A 17,500-nucleotide genomic window follows, 5' to 3' on the forward strand; every position below is an offset into this window, starting at 1 on the left:
AGGAACTACGTATAACCTTCAGTCGTTTTAGGAGGAACTTTGATCCAGTTAACCCTTTCAGCCCCGATAGTGCCAAACGGCACTTATAGATTTTACTCTGTCTAACGCCAGACGATTTTACTCGTCAATGGGGAACCCCTCGAAGCTTAAAGGATTAAACTAACAGTGTGAAAAAACTATGTTCCCGTTTAACCCTTTCAGCCCCGATAGTGCCAAACGGCACTTATAGATTTTACTCTCTCTAACGCCAGACGATTTTATTCGTCAATGGGGAACCCCTCGGGGCTTAAAGGGTTAAGGTTAATGGTCAGGATTTGGAGTGATTGAAATATGCTAAGATCTTAGGTTTGCAGATATCTAGCGATCTTACGCGGAATAACCACATATCAGAGATCGTAAAGAAAGTAAACAAGCCCCTTTATTTTCTACGCCAGCTAAAGCGATCATGTGTTAAGTCGGAAGAACTTCTACTTTTCTACTTGACTGTATAAAGCCTGTTACTGAATATGCATGCCCTGTTTATCATCATAGCCTCCCACAATACCTTTCATTCGATCTTGAGGGATGCCAAAGGCGAGCATTGCGTATTATCAGAAACCCATAAGGGTTGAAACGTGTAACGACCCCTTGTGTTCTGGGAAACAATCTTCTGAATATTCAATTTGCTAAGTACCATATTTGGAACAACAAGAGCGAGGGGTTTCCAAATATGGTACTTAGCACTGAAATATTCAACCAATCAGTTCACACTGAATATTCGGAAGCTCTGAACACATGTTACACGTTTCAACCCTTATAGGTTTCTGGTATTATTTATCCAAGTTGCTCGTATGATGAGACCCTTTCCATGACCGAGTTAGTCCCTTTGCACAAGCACCGCAAGCTCTTAAGTGTAAGCTTTTTAATTCTATCTTATGCAATCCTTCGCACAAGCTGATAATAGCTTACTTCCTTCCACGAACAAGTGCGAGGTTAATTTAAGGAATAAGCGTGCTTTTACCACACGACATCTCAATACCATCCGCACTCGCAATAGTTTCATCCATCACTATGTCAATAAGGCAATGATGTAAATATTTCCTTTTTAATATTTCCAGATTTTTTAAGCTTTCCTGATTTTAGTGTAAATCATACGTCATTCAGCTTCTGGCTGCCATGTTTTTGATCAATAATTAAACTATCTATCTGTCTATCTATAACTACCAGTAGTAGTTAGCACACAAACATACGGAACAAAGACACAATTTTGCAAATGATTTTCTCGTCCCATCCCGACTGACTGCCCGTGGGTTTTAGGCGAATTACAAACGAACTATCCGTATTCGATGAGTTATTCGTACCTTTTAAAATTTTAATATACCGTAGTTATTCGGTTATAAGGCGCACAGTTTTTTCAAGAAAAATCTGTCTTTGGGTGGCGAGTTAGTGCTAAAATTGGGGTGCGTCTTATAGCCAAGTATTTTCGCGCAACAAAATCTTAAGATCACAATTTGAGAAGAACTTGCAGTTTAAACAACACAAGAAAAGGACACTAGTTGTCAATTTAAAAAAAGAATAGCGCTTTTAGAGACCTTTAGAACACTAAACGACGTCAAGAGAAAAGTAAACAAACGGAAATTTGCATACATGCTTAATAGCAAGTGCTCAGTAACGTGATACCCATGAAAACAACACAATCGGTTGAACCTTGTTTCGAATTCTGAGAATCGTGTTTGTCGCTCGCATGAAAAGTTTCTTCTCTGAAAAAACAGTGTGGAGATAAAACATACCTTCTTCATTCATCCAGCCTTTCTTGTGCACTGAAGGTTGCATCCTTGGTGGCGTGTTGATATTCAGCTGTCGAACACCTTTGAATATGACTTTCGGTGGGAATTTATCGCCGTTCGCTTTCGCTTGAAGTCTGAACTCTGACTATTTATTACGTCGGAAGGTTCAAATAAAAGTGTATGCGTTGTATGTTATGATTTTCAGGTGTCAACTTTTAGCTTTTGTTTTTGCGTATATCATTAAACGTGTGACTTTTTCACTTTGTTTAGGTTAACAAAAAGAGTTCGCATGCCAATTGTGTAAGGATAATTGTTCTCAAATTCATCACATTCTTTTGATAACTCTCAATTTTCGGGTGCGTCTTATAACCGAGTATTTTCGCGTAATTTTCAGTTTGAGAACTTAGCTTGATTAAATTGCAAAGTTTGGGGTGCGTCTTATAACCGAGTGCGCCTTATAACCGAATAACTACGGTATATTTTTACGATTCTGCAAACAAGCAAAGAGTCAAACTATGTTAATTGTGCTCTTTTTCCTAGAAACCCCTGTAGAGCTCGTAGGTCTGCGTCCTTTCCATCGATCTCGCTGAAATTTGCGTGTTTACTGGGGAGAAATAGCCCCAGTTTTCCTGTAAATCTCGGCTTTCTAGCTTTCATGACGCCTACATGACGGACATTTTAACTCAGGCAATTTGAGCCTTTTCAACCCATCGCCAAGCGGTTTCAATAACGTTTTTTGGCCAGAAAATTACACCACAGGCTTTGGAAAGGATAAAGAAAAGGATTGTGGTGCATTTGATGGAATTTCAAACGTTAAAATCGCTGAAAAGGTAAGATTATTTTCAAAGCCTAAATTGCGTGTCTTCACCACATGTTCCCTCGAGGGCAACCCTAAAACCTGGAATCCGGAATATGGAATCACAGTACAATACAGAGAGTAAAAACTATCCTAAACATTCATAAAAGCTAACCTTAGCACTAATTAGGCCTAAACAAACGTTTTTAGGCCTAATTGAATAAATTACACGTACTTCGCTGGAACTTGGCTCAAAATCTTTGACCCGTGTATAAGTCGAGGGCGATTTTTGGAGCTTCTTTTGAGGCCATAAAAGGTTGACTTATACACGGGTAAATACGGTATTCGTAATGCGATCTCTTCCGTTGCCGTTAGCAATGGGTCACAAATTTGACACTTTTATTGCATTATCATATTCCGCATTGATCGCTAATCCGAGTACTCCAAAAAATCCAAAAATATTCGTACCTCATCAGTTTTCGGTCAATTTATGTCCAAGAAAACAGATACATGTAAATTGAAGAAAATTTAAGTTTTGCATCCAAAAATTCATAATAAACGCTAAAATGACCAAATTTTGCAGTTAAAACTTTTTTTTGTGTTATTTTTCTTAAATTTTTTGTTCAACTTTTGCTTTTATAAAATGTTTCAGTTGTCTGTAAATAAGTTATATGCTGTTGAAAAGCTTATTTTCTTAGCTTAAAATGATGTATTTTTTTCCCCTTAACTTTAAAATAATATATTTTGAGAAATAAAACATTTTTTGGCGATAGCTGATTTCGCGCGGTTTTCTTGCGAATCGGAAAGTAGGAAAAAGAGTTAATTAATATATAAATTGCATTCATTTTGAAAGTATAACGTGTATAATAGTTAGATGTGATGTGTTCATTGTTAAAAGGTCCCTGTTATGAAATTATATAATAAAAACATCAGCGATTTTATTATCCTGTCTCACCTATCAATTTCTTTCTTTTCTCCTCCAAATGCGGCAACAGTTCTTATTGCTGACAAAACCTCTTCAGCTATACTTCCAGCTTTAGCATATGCATCCAGCTCTTGAGCTGTAGCAGAAGTCAGTAGCTGGAAAAAAATCCACTTGTTAAATACCAAAAATGCATAAGTTTATCTTATAAATTATTGTTATTTAATAGCTGAACTACCAAGAGGTATTTAGTTGTTTCTTGCAAAGCTAAAAAATAATACTGTTAACTAAAATCCACTTCACTTAATCTCAAATACCGGTAGTATGCATTTTAAAAAGTGCTTGTGTAATAATAAATTATTACACTCCCCTCTTCTTGTAGCAGCAGGGGTAATATATTTTGCACAATGCCAAACGCTGAATATATACCAAACACCGAATGTTATAAAATTAGTATTTGATGGTTACTGTACATAATTTATATGCAACAATGACTAAAAGTTTACCATTTTAGAAATTAGTACTTACACCTACTATTACTGCAGAAATGCACTACAGTACCATGATTGAAATCTAACCATTCGGCAACCATTCAGTGTTTGGCGTTTTGCAAAATACCGGTACCCCTGCTCTTCATGACGTACTATGTATATATACCTGCCCGTCCAGTAAACGAAATCAAAGCCCACTCATTCTCTGAGTTTATTAACAGAATAAAGATCAATTATAAAATCAAAAAAATGTTAAAATAGTAAAAGGTAAAAACTCTTAAAATGTTTGACTAAACATTTTCGATCTTGCGATCATCTTCAGATGATCTTCTTAACTCTGAAGATGATCACAAGATCGAAAAGGTTTAGTCAAACATTTTAACAGTTTTTACCTTTTACTATTTTATAATTTTACCGGCGAAATGCATATACTGTACAAAAAAATGTTCATACTGAATACCGCATGTAACTTATCATACTATGTAAATTGGCCCTAATTCTGGCAAACTGATGAGAGCTTGAAAGTTTTACACATACACCCTAACTTATTGTTATATGCATTTGTTTTACAATTGACTGTACATACTTTGTATGTCTTTCTTTATCTCTCCTCTTTTTCTCAATTTGTATAATCTTTTTAAAGATTAATTTAAATAAATAAAATAATATTGTACGGTTTAAAAATTACAGTGCCACGTGCCTTACTGTGGCCACCAACAAAGTTTTTTATTACTTATACAACCACTGTATGCCAAACAGGGTGTACTGCGGATTTGATTGACAGTTACCCCTCCTTGCAAAGTTCACACGGATGTAAGTTGAACACTGTTGCAAGGGTTGTTTGAGTTGACGTACTTACACGTAGTTGTCAAATGTGAAAGTTTGTTGGGTGGCCAAGGTAAGGGGCATCGCACTGTAATCCTGAACAATAACATGTGTCACACATGTGTAAATGAGAAATTGAGAAATTGAAAATTTTAAACCAATAAAAAAATTGAACCACAAGATATAGGTACATGACTGTATGCTTTTTGCAAAATTTTTAGGAGCAAGAATGGCATAGTCGGTTAGTGCGCGGCCCTTGGGGCAAGAGGTCCTGAGTATGATTCCCAGATCTCACATCCTTGTTTTGACTTCTTTCCTTTCAGTGTAGCTTAAGTAGCTTTGTAAATACCTGTAAAACAGAGCAGTGATGGAGAGGGGAGAGTAAAATGAGCACACTGTTTCAAGTGTTGACCTCAGGTTTACAAGTTAACAACGTTAAATATGGTCACTTTACTTTACTTTAAAATCTCATCACTCTGTACCTTCTGTAATTCAGTCCCTAAAAGCTCAGCCAAGGGTGATTAACAAGGGCATATGGTATCAAAAATTATTGTAAACTTGTATTGATGATCAAGATTTAAGGAAAAATAATTAAAGCGTTCATTAAACTAACTTTTCCAATGATTCCACCTGCAATCATTATTAATGGACTGGCGGCAAGGATGACAAGAGTAAGCTTCCAGCCATAGACAAACCCGAAAATGAACCCAGCTATAACTGTCGACATATTTGCAAAGAACATGCCAATCTTTGTACCCATGCCATCATGCACTTTGTTGAGATCTCTGTGGAAAAAGAATACAAGACTGAGATTCAAAGAGATCTGATCTTATTTTGGAAAGACATGGTGTCAAGTTTGAGGGAGCTTGTTCTGATGATATCAAGGATAGCTTTTTAACCAAAGTTATCAAGATTACGGGAAAGAGTTGGAATATGTCTGGGAATGAAAGGGAAGAAGGCCATATATAGACTCAGATAAATAAGAAAAAGTGAAAAATTACATTTTTTAAATGTATCCAGTGCAGTCATCACAGAAGGACGTACATGTACATGTACAATGGAAACGATGCATTATAGCCATTGATGAATATCTGAGGCATCAACCTAGCTATGACTAGTTTCATTGATTGTCAATAACAATGTTTTTCATTTTTGTAATATGAGACAGCATACATTCCTTGTACTAACATGTGAACTAGGCTTTTTTTGCTTCTTTGTAAATTAATACATGTTTACAAAAAAAGTGTTCAAAATGAAATTCCATTATGGTAGTTTAAGTTAATTTTCAGTTTCAATGAAGAGAGATCAATTCTTCGAAATTGTATACTGTTTTTGTTTCCTCACAGAACTTTGATTGACGTGCCAGCTTGGATTGAGTTCATTGCGGCGAAGATACTCTAGTCACACATGAGAACCAAGTCAACACTATTAACTTACTTTTAACCGCTACTGAAAATTGAAAACAGAAGCTAGCTCAAGGTGGCTGAACACAGTTTTCGCACACACTCTTGCTAATGCAATGCAGTGCATGCAAGGATTGCAAAAAAATAAACATGGCTTCAATATAGAGCAATCATTTTACTTGATCAATGCTTCCGATTACAATTATTTTCCCTCATAATTCTTTTATGAAAAATGTATGTTAGAAAAGGTAATGATGCAAAGAACTCTGCAATTCGCAGATTTTTCTTTGTTATTGAAAGAACCCAGTTAAATGCAGCACATGCATCAGGGGCACCAAACGTCAATTTTTGGAAAATATCTGTTTGGAAGACGATTTCGGAACATTTGTTGTAAAATTCCTGGCTTGCCTGCCTGTCCTAGGATTTTCGAACATCTAAAACGTGGTATAATTGCCCATTTTTAACGGATTTTTACCCTAAAGAGGTCACCTAGAATTTTCGGGAGCCTTTTTTCTGGCTGAAATTTTCGAAAAGGTAAGTTTTGATCTCTATAATTTTCGGATCACCAGACTTTCAGCTAGGGATTCCGAACAGATAAAAATGTTTTAGGGGATAAAAATATGCCAATATCTACCGTTTAAATACTAAAATACGTTTAACAATGCTATGATTAATTGGGTTTGAACTATATTCTCGTTGGGTGCCCCTGATGCATAGCAAGTTAAAAAATTGCGATTGAATGCGGAATAGCTTTCTCCGAAATACGCCTATTTCTCGAGAACCACTCGTTAGAATTGAACGAAATTTGGCACGAAAATACTTTAGGAATATGTAATTGGGTATTGAAAAAAATGTGAGCTTTAACAGAGGAAATTCTAGATATTTCAGTGAACCTTCAACAAGGGATGATTAAAGATCTCTCCATCAAATTATTATTAAAATAGCATTAATTTGTGAGCATCGTTACAAGCTTGTTGCTGCATGCAAATTATAAAGAAATCTCATGACCAGATTTTCTGCAAATAAACGATTTTAAAGGCCTATTTATATTTATTCATGTTGCCATGGCAATGGCATATATATATATATATATATATCATTTCATTTGTTGCACGTCTGCTGATAGAGTGCTCAATAGTAGAACCAGAGCGTTAATATGATCCAGGTGATGTGATCAACAAAAGGGATGACTAGGCATTTTATTACTAACTAGTTTCGTACCGCACAACAAGTGCGGCACTCCTCAGATAAAATAGCCAAATGAAAAGTTCGTTACAACGCTTGCTGATGATAGATGTACTTACGCTCGCGCAATTTGGGTTTTAACAGCTCGCGGAATTCATTTGCTAGCGCGCGGCAATTGTGGGCTTAAAGTTCTTTAGGAGAAATTTGTTAGCGTGCCTACAGGAAGTTACCAGCTCATTACGCCTGTTCAAGGTTGCCAGTTCAGGTCTACAAATGATAAAATACTTCTCCCATAGGCACAAATTACATCGGTTCGAGACAGGGTTGTAAGGAGAGGTTTGTTTCAAAATTTTCCAGGTGATCTTGAATTTCAATCTTTCTTCCTTCAAACACCAAACATGCTTACTGAGCTCTGTACTGAATCTCTTGTCGGGGTTGTTGAAAGAAGATTTGTGATTAGCAAATCTTGTTTTAAAACTGGTGGTGCAGATGTTTTCAGTAACGTTGATTTATTGTTACCATCGATCTTCTGCTTGAGGTTCTGCGCGAAGCCTTCGTAACTCTTAAAGACCACAAGCCTAACTTCGCCAACAACCCCACATGCCGCCTTATCAACCCGGCTAAGACTGAGATCGGCAGAATCAGTAAACAACTCCTTGACCGCATTAATGCCAAACTTGCTAACCACCTGAAGCTCAACCAATGGAAAAATACCAAGGCAGTTTTATATTGGTTCACTAACATCCAGGACAAAGATATGCACTCGTTCATTGCATTCGACGTAGTAGAGTTCTACCCATCGATCTCTATTGAATTGCTAAGTGAAGCCCTACAATTTGCATCTGAATATGTCACCATAACCAACAACGAACGGCATATTATTCTTCAAGCAAAGAGTTCTATTCTCTACAGTTATGGTGAACCATGGGGTAAAAAACCTCATCTAATCTTTTTGACGTCACTATGGGGAGCTACGACGGTGCTGAATCTTGCGAGCTTGTTGGTACTTATCTCCTCTACAAAATCAAAGAGAAGTTTGGCAGTACATGCGATTTTGGCTTATACAGAGATGACGGCCTCGGCATATCCAAAGCACCACCACGGCAAACCGAGCTCATCAAAAAAGATCTGTGCGGTATTTTCAGAAATTACGGCTTGAAAATTACAATCGAGGCCAATAAAAAAACCGTAAATTTTCTAGATGTCACCCTCAACCTGTCTAATGGGAAATACATGGCCTACACCAAACCCGGAAACATCCCTCTCTACGTCAACAAGAAATCAAATCATCCACCTCGCATTATCGAAAACATTCCGAAATCCATCAACAAACGTTTGTCCGAAATCTCAATTGATGAACATTCGTTTAACGAAGCGGCACCTCTTTATCAGAAAGCCCTCGATGACAGCGGATACAATCACCGCCTCGCATTCACACCAAGAATTACACAGTCTTCGAGCTCCTCCAGAAGGAACCGCCACAGGAACATCATTTGGTACAACCCACCTTTTAGCAAGAACGTGGCTACAAACGTTGGACGAACGTTCCTTAAGATCCTCGACGAAGAGTTCCCTGAAAGTCATGTGTTACACAAAATCTTCAACCGCAACACAGTAAAGATCAGCTACTGTTGCATGCCCAACCTCAAGCAGAAGATCGATGGTAACAATAAATCAACGTTACTGAAAACATCTGCACCACCAGTTTTGAAAGCATGCAACTGCCGAATACCAGCAGACTGCCCTATGGCCGGACATTGCCTTACATCATCCGTGGTTTACCAAGCTACAGTGGCAACTGAGGATAACAGGCCAGCCCAAACTTATGTTGGACTCACTGAGAACTCTTTTAAAACAAGATTTGCTAATCACAAATCTTCTTTCAACAACCCCGACAAGAGATTCAGTACAGAGCTCAGTAAGCATGTTTGGTGTTTGAAGGAAGAAAGATTGAAATTCAAGATCACCTGGAAAATTTTGAAACAAACCTCTCCTTACAACCCTGTCTCGAACCGATGTAATTTGTGCCTATGGGAGAAGTATTTTATCATTTGTAGACCTGAACTGGCGACCTTGAACAGGCGTAATGAGCTGGTAACTTCCTGTAGGCACGCTAACAAATTTCTCCTAAAGAACTTTAAGCCCACAATTGCCGCGCGCTAGCAAATGAATTCCGCGAGCTGTTAAAACCCAAATTGCGCGAGCGTAAGTACATCTATCATCAGCAAGCGTTGTAACGAACTTTTCATTTGGCTATTTTATCTGAGGAGTGCCGCACTTGTTGTGCGGTACGAAACTAGTTAGTAATAAAATGCCTAGTCATCCCTTTTGTTGATCACATCACCTGGATCTTATATATATATATATCAGCTTAAGTATCAAGAAACCAAAGTTCACGAACTGTTAACTTGCTTGGTACCATCAAGGGTTGTAGAGAAAAAGGTAAATGAAACATAGGTATCAAAAACTGTGTTCAGCCACCTTAAGCTTTAGGGTTCTAGTTTCACTGACAATAGAAGATTTACACAGTGCCCATTGTAGAGAAATGTGGAGCGGGCATTGAAATACATGTGCATGTACATGTATTCATGTTGTTTGGTCACATGACCAACATACAAATTAATTTCCCTGAAAGCATTTTGCATGGAACCAGAATTTCACCCATTGACTCTTCGACCGAGTATTTCACTCTGTCAAACTTCCTGGTCAATGTTACTTGTCAATGGAAGGGGTGGGTTGAGGGGTTGGTTCATGAGTTCAATGGGTTAACTACCGCGCACCGGTGGCTCAGTTGGTTGAGCACCGGGCTGTCACGCGGGAGGTCGAGAGTTCAACACTCAGGCCGGACCAACACTCAGGGTCTTTAAATAACTGAGGAGAAAGTGCTGCCTTTGTACATGTAATTACATCTGCAAATGGTTAGACTCTCTAGTCTTCTCGGATAAGGACGATAAGCCGGAGGTCCCGTCTCACAACCCTTCAATGTTCATAATCCTGTGGGACGTAAAAGAACCCGCACACTTGTCGTAAAGAGTAGGGCATGTAGTTCCCGGTGTTGTGGTCTGGTCTTTCTGGTCTGGATAGGGTAGGGTGGAGCACCTAGCATAGGACCTCGAGTCCTGTTCGTGCTCCTTCCCTCTGGGCAGGTTTGCCCAGTAGAAAGAGACAAACCAGATGTCTCGTAAAACTGTAATGGTAAATTTCATGCAATAGTTAACCAATGTTTGTGTTTTACTATTAATTAAATACAAACAGTGAATACCAGTTGGTATTCATTTAAAAGAGTTACTATAGAGCATAGAGCATTTGTTTAATAGTTAAAAACTATTCGCTGAAGTGGACGCAGCTAGTGGTGGGTATTTACTGAGCCGCGAGCGGTGAGGTAAATATCTACCACTATAGCCACTGAGGTGAATAGTTGTTTTAGTATGTACTAAAACAGTGAGATAATAATTATAGCACAAAAAGATGATTTTAGTTCATTTATTCTTGCAACGATTACAATATTATTGGGCACAAATCCCGCTCGTATTGCTTGCAGGTGAATAGCAAAAAGATATTCAGGGTTTAAATAGCCAATCAGAGCTCGCCCATAATGCTATCCACTGTTTTGGTATACACTACAGTAACTACAATTGATAACTCCATAGTCATGCACTTATTCCATAGTCCATAGTCATTGCTTAAAGAGGCTATTCCAAAGGTGGGGCCCATACCACTATCTGTGCATTTTCTCTTGCAGAGAAAAGTACAATGTACATGTAGGGTCCAATTCTTTTGGGCTTTTTTCCTGACGGCAATGGGTTGATTGATTAAATTAATCATTTTATCAACACTTACTCAGTGAGGCGACTGTTGAGTTGTCCAGGGTCTATAGTGTCAAACCAGCCAATGTCCTGTTTAAGGACAGATTTGAAGAAAAGCAATCGCATTTTTTTCACCTGTCGTTCTGCAGCCAATGACCACAATGTCATCTGTCCGTAGGCCACAATTAGGTTTCCAATGGCCAAATAAACATAGTATAAGGCAAATGTGGTCATCTTATCTTCCAAGTTAAATGGTTCTGTGACATTAGCTGTTTGCTTCTTCTCAAAATCTATGAAGCTTTCAATAAGATCACCAAAGATGATAAATTGGAGAGGGATTGCAGCACCATGTGCAACAGCAGAAAAAGTTCCAATTACCATAAGTAAGATGTCTACATTATCACTGAAACGAAACTAAAAATACATCTGTTTCAGTATGTTAATTTTAATTTAATTTGTAATTCTACAAGGGCAGTGACAGAGTTACATGTCTTACCAAGGACTAAAGATTTTCCCCATCATCAATGAACATTTGGTTTAAAAATTATTACATTCCGTGTATCATTAACATTGTGGAAGACAAAATTAATATTAGTTACTACATGTTCTAAATGTTGACTGTTCCTGAGAAGGGCATCTTTCTTGATTTTGCAAGAGGAAATTCATAATCCCATGAATCTTTTCAGAAGTTGCTACATGTACTTTAATACTGTTTTTCTGCACCCATGAAATAGAATGGCCACAAAATATACAGTAGAACAAAAAACAAAAACTGCATCAAAGAAATTATATGACAAACCAAAAAGATGCATTTGATGGAAAAGAGGACAAGAGTGCAACAACTTATTTGGAAAAAAACCACTTGTTTTCCATTTTAGTACAAAACTTGTAGATACTGCAACTATATGTAAAAAGATTTCTTCAAAACACCCATTGAAATAAATGCAGTGGCAACTATGCCATGGCCAGCTTATGGTTAATTCTGACTCATTTCATAGAGGCTGTTACATGTATGAAGTGTTATTAAATTTTTGACCTTGAACATTGCATTTCTAGCTTTCTGATTAATTCTCTCAATCTTGGTTATCAGCTCATGTACCACATGACCTAATAATTTGTGACCTCTCACGTGAAAATGTACACTAATGATTTTGTGGTAAATAGGCAAAACCCAATGGCTAAGCAACGGGTATCAAATGGCTTTAATGGCTTTCAAACCCGGCCTTTACAATGCTCTTGAAGTTATTTTTAATACTTCCTGAACAAGGAGATGAACGGCTTTAGTTAGGTAACCAGCAGAGGCGCGATATTGGAGAGCGTGTGGGAAAAGCCGATACAACAACAAAATCTTCAGTGGCTAAGAGCACAAACATTACACTGGTCCCACAGGTTTTTCTTGAGCCATTATAAAGAGAGCCAAGATGCTGTGAAGACAAGTCGCAAAGCATCGAGAAGAAAAAACCTCTGGTTACCTTGCACTTGAACCTCACTTTCATGCACACACCAGCTGTCAAAAGTGTCAAATTGATAATTACAAAAGGGACCAATGGCAACTTATATAGCAATCACACTTTCCCTCAGTATTACAAATTAAATGAACATCTACAGTCTTCCCATGAAACTCTCTGAAAATTGTGATATTCTATTATGAAAATTATAAACTGTCTTTGGTGATGTAACAATCAAGCATGTCCAACAGTCAAGAATGTTAACTTTGTCTTGGTCATCAGTCTGTTTGTGTGTGTCGCTTTTTATAGATCCTAAATATTTGCGCCTGTTTACTTTTGTCTCTCTCAACAGTAGTAAACAGGAGTTGGTGAACAAGCTAATCTGATATGAAAAACATGTTGACTTTTCATTGTCAACCAGTTGTCGAATTGTTTGATGATTTGCACGTCTTTGAGCGGTAATAGCCATCTACGCATGCGTTCCATTAATTATGTGGTGTACGTTTTATCCCAAAAAGGGAGCTCGGAAAAAAGTTTATGCATGGTTCACCTCCCCTGATTCAACAAAAACAAGAAGATCTTTCAGACCTTAAAACCGCACTTTGAAAATTTATGTTTTCTTACCACTACATAGTCGCAACGTAGTACACATTCCAAAGCAGTCTTTCTTGATTCACTATGACTATAGACACAAAATCACCTGATCAATCTGTAGCACAACAACTGACAACAACGAATGCACACGAACTTATTGCAATATCAGTAACAGCCAAGGTGAAATTTCCGAGGAATCTCCGATGACGTAATGGTCTTAATTAATCTGGAACTGTCATCAGGATATCTATGGGTATAAACCATACGATAATAACACTTTTAACAACTTACAGCTTTCTTTCCTAAAAGTCGAGATTAAATTTAATTGGTTTTTTACACGAGTGAAGGCCTACAGATGCAGTAGTCACACACATCACTTAATTTAAGGATTACGTTATCCACAGCTATGTTTAGTACGGTGGTTAATTCCCTACCAACGAAAGTTGAAACGTTGACACATTCCATGGATGACATAACGACCTTTTATGTATTCAATACTCGCTTCGAATCAACCCCTTAAATAACACAAAAAGGCAATAAATTTGGTACTAAATAAAGAGTGGAATATCCATAAAATTTTAAGTACATTAATGTTTTAAAAGCTTTTGGTGAATACCTGTAAACATATTCATAAGTTGCGTGATTCGAAGTGCCACTGACTATATCACCGAATAGAAATTTGGGACCGCTCACCAACAAAACTAAATTTTATCTGTTTTCTTACCACTATAGTCGCAACGCAGTACACATTTTACAGCAGTCCTTGTTGATTCACTGATGACTATAGAACCAAAATCACTTGATCAATCTGTAGCACAACAAACTGACAACAACGGCTGCACACAAAGGTATTGCGCCATTACTTATAGCCGTTGTCAAATCTCCGATTGCACCATCAGTCGAAACCGTCGTGGAATCTCCGATGACGTAATAGTCTTAGCTTTCTTTCTTAAAAGTCACGATTACATGTTTCAATAAGACACAAAAAAATATATATTTTGTTGTAAATAAAAAGCAGACTATATTCATAAAATTTTAAGTACATTAATTTTTTAACAGCTTTTTGGCGAATAAACATCCTAAGTTGCCTGACTGGAAGTCCCACTGACTATGTGGCCGAGTGGAAGTCTGGTTCAGCTCTCGGACAAAACGAAAAAAAAAAAATAAACTAATAGCAAGAACCCTGCTCGGCCCATGGCCACGCGGTTAATTAGTAGCCACATTCAAAGACCCGAAGTGGTGAGCATGCAGAGTTACAGTACAGGCTGCAGGAATAGCAGCACTTACACACACGTAAAATTACATGCAAAAAAAAATACATGTGAAATACACGCTCGAAACCTATGTGTAAGCATTTACATGAGCCTTACACACACCTCAATTACATGCAAATTGAGTGTAATTCCGATAAGAAATGCATATTTTGTTATTTATACAATCATTAACTCACTTTTGACAAACGATTTTTGTAAGTGCTGTTTGCTGCTAGAACTAAGATTAAACATATTGAAGCCTGTTGTTGATCACTGCTTTCAGTGGTTCTCAAGTAGTTCTTTCAAGCGTTTACAATGTCGTTTATGACCAATCACCTCAACACTGGTTTCTCCACTACGTGCAAGAAAATACCACGCAATTCGGGAGAACTCTCAAGGCAAAAGGCCGACCGTTTCATTGCGTTTTTCTCCAATCGATGGCTTCCATACATCTTGATAAAAATTATATCCCCACACAGCTGATGCAAAAGTGAACGTTCACACTTTCCTCGTTATGACGTACTGCGTGGCTACCAAGCAAACGTTTTGCATCGTTCTCCTGCACTTTTTCAAGCAAATTCTATCATTTTCATTTTAACTGTGGTCTTTAGCAATGAAGACAAATGTTGTCAGTAACAGGGAATCAGGAAATAATTGATTAAAAAGAAGCTTTTAAAAGGTAATTTTTAATGTCTCTGCAAATACACAACATTAGACTTTGTGGAAACAAATGACCAGCTTTTTTTTAGAAGAGTGCTTTTTTGGAGTTCTTATTTTTTCCAAAATCATGCTTGAAAGTTGGGGGTGTGGGTATACACGAGTCTTTAGTCTTTACGGTAATTTTTTCCAACGGCTTTCCTCAACACCTTTAACGGGTAAAGGAAAAATCCCAACAGCTTTCTCAACCCCTCCAATGCTTTAGTAAATGTTTTCAACAGGTACATGTACTCAATGGGTACCCAATGGCTTCAGCCATTTAATGGGAAACTGTTAGTGTACATTAATAATTTTTTGCGTGAGAGGTCACATTTATTGAAACTGATTGCAGTCGGCTGTAAAAACAAAATAGAATAATCCAATCAATTTTGGCTTTACAGTATTTCCAAGTGTCCAAGCATTCAGAAATGAATGAAGATTTAATAAAATGATTATTCTATTCATGCTTGTTGGATACGAGACTGGTTACAGCCAACTTGATGCTATGTACATGTGCCTTGTGACTATTTATCATCTCATATCCAAGGCATGCTCAAGGAATTATTGTTAATATTTACTTAGCGTCATGTTAAGGCTCACTGACATACATGTACTTTGATGTTATAAAATCTTAGTAAACGAAGCGAGACATTGATTGAGACCTGCCAGTCCATGGTGATTGGATTTTCAACAAACTGAGTGGGCGTCATCACGACTCTGAAGATGACTTTCCAAGCATAACAGAGATTTACAATATGAGCATATTCAGAGCTGCTGCCTAAGAAAATTTTCCAGGAGCCCCTCAGACTTCCAACGTTAAAAGTTAGTAGCCCAAGTCATTTTTTCAAGAGCCCAGAATTAATTAATTCCAGCTGGGATCATATTTACAAGAAAGTAAGGATGAATCAAGTAATGCACCTGTTCGGGCTACTTGTTCAGAAAAATTAATTTGGTCACCCGCGCTCGCAAATAAGGTGCCCCAGGTGACCGAGCGACCGTAACTTTGATATTAAGGAGTAGAGGCAAAGCCACTATTGCAAAGTGTGGTGATGTTTATATTATCATTACCAGTTGAAAAAGAGGTATCATTGGTGGTTTTTCCTCCTTCTCTTTCTTGTTTCCTTTTTTCTCTTTATCATCACTGAAGAAAAAAAAAAAGAACAAACAACAACATCAGTCATCATTCACCAACATTTATTCTTTCAGACAAGGCTGTGACACAAGGTTTCTCAGAATCATTTCAGCACTGGTACTGACTGGACAGTAATTGTACTCAAAGGGGCTACATGTATGTCATGCAAAATGGTGTAATTTCATGACACCCAAAATGCCCAAATTTAGAACAAAACATTGAAATAACCACTTCAACTATTGAACATCACAAAAGAAATACAGCAAAAAGTAAGAACTGTAGGATGAACAAAAATGGACAAGGTTGAAATGGATTGCATTTGGGTAATCTTGAAAGATGTTGGCCCACGTTTTTCAAGTTCATGAATAAAGTTGATTCTACAAAGAATCAACAAGTTGGTGATGTAACAGTGTTCCACATTACCATTTTCAAGTTTTAAACTTGTGATTAACTGAAGATTTTCACTAAACACCATAAAATAATGTGACATAGCCACTTTAAGAAACGCAAGTCTAAAGATTGTGCCCTACACTTGCAGATGACACTTAAACCAAATGCCAGTAAGCTACAAAAAACAGATTGCTACCCTGAATTCACCATGATACCACAGGAGGCCCAACTGAAGAATATGGTCCAACAAATTAGCCAGTCATCGCATACTGATAGAGAAAATGTGTAGACTGCGAGCAGCCCCTTCACAAATCAGTCTAGCAGGCAGCTTTTATGGGGCAGTCGTGTTTTGTCATGTACATGTAAACAAATAAAATGACCGAGGGAGGCTTGGGAAGAGAAGTGCAAGAAGGGACTGCACCCATTGCAGTAACCGACGCATTCAGAAACACGATTGCCCAAGAAAAGCAGGCCTGCTCGCAGTCTAGAAAATGTTAAAATGCAATGACATTATAAGGGTATTGGGCATCCTCGGAATTCAAAAAAGTAATAAATTTAGCAGGCCACATTGAGGAGTATGGCCTGCTAAACGTAACTGGTCAAGTGCTGGGTGGGTTCTGTCCCCGAGGGGGGGGGGGGGGGATATAAAAAAAATCAAATCGGCAAAGTTTAAGTTTACGTAACTCAGCCTCAACAGTGTCAATAAATGGCTATCATGAAACACCTCTGGATATTATTAACTGTCAAGAATCGGAATTTAGGCGGAAATCAGTGGGAGTTTACTCTAGTATGG

General features: G+C 37.7%; 1 protein-coding gene and 1 long non-coding RNA gene across 3 annotated transcripts in view; one reads left to right on the top strand and one right to left on the bottom strand.

The window, feature by feature from the left end:
• Positions 1-7,396, top strand: part of LOC138000018 (uncharacterized) — a 28,103-nt gene extending 20,707 nt beyond the window's left edge. Inside the window, exon 3 of one of the 2 annotated variants that reach the window (XR_011123046.1) lies at positions 6,147-7,396. This is a non-coding gene — a long non-coding RNA (uncharacterized lncRNA). Of the gene's footprint in view, positions 1,628-6,146 lie in introns of those variants that run through there. The other variant, XR_011123045.1, reaches the window with a different exon arrangement.
• Positions 1-17,500, bottom strand: part of LOC138000017 (ATP-dependent translocase ABCB1-like) — a 54,787-nt gene that overhangs the window by 34,981 nt on the left and 2,306 nt on the right. Inside the window, exons 2-5 of the mRNA XM_068846124.1 lie at positions 16,254-16,326; positions 11,229-11,608; positions 5,414-5,585; positions 3,518-3,642 (exon numbers count right to left, since the gene is read on the bottom strand). Of these exons, the coding sequence (XP_068702225.1) occupies positions 3,518-3,642; positions 5,414-5,585; positions 11,229-11,608; positions 16,254-16,326 (750 nt within the window). The remainder of the gene's footprint in view (positions 1-3,517; positions 3,643-5,413; positions 5,586-11,228; positions 11,609-16,253; positions 16,327-17,500) is intronic.

This window comes from Montipora foliosa, chromosome 4 (genome assembly GCF_036669935.1).
Source record: "Montipora foliosa isolate CH-2021 chromosome 4, ASM3666993v2, whole genome shotgun sequence".
In the NCBI taxonomy this organism is placed as follows: Eukaryota; Metazoa; Cnidaria; class Anthozoa; order Scleractinia; family Acroporidae; genus Montipora; species Montipora foliosa.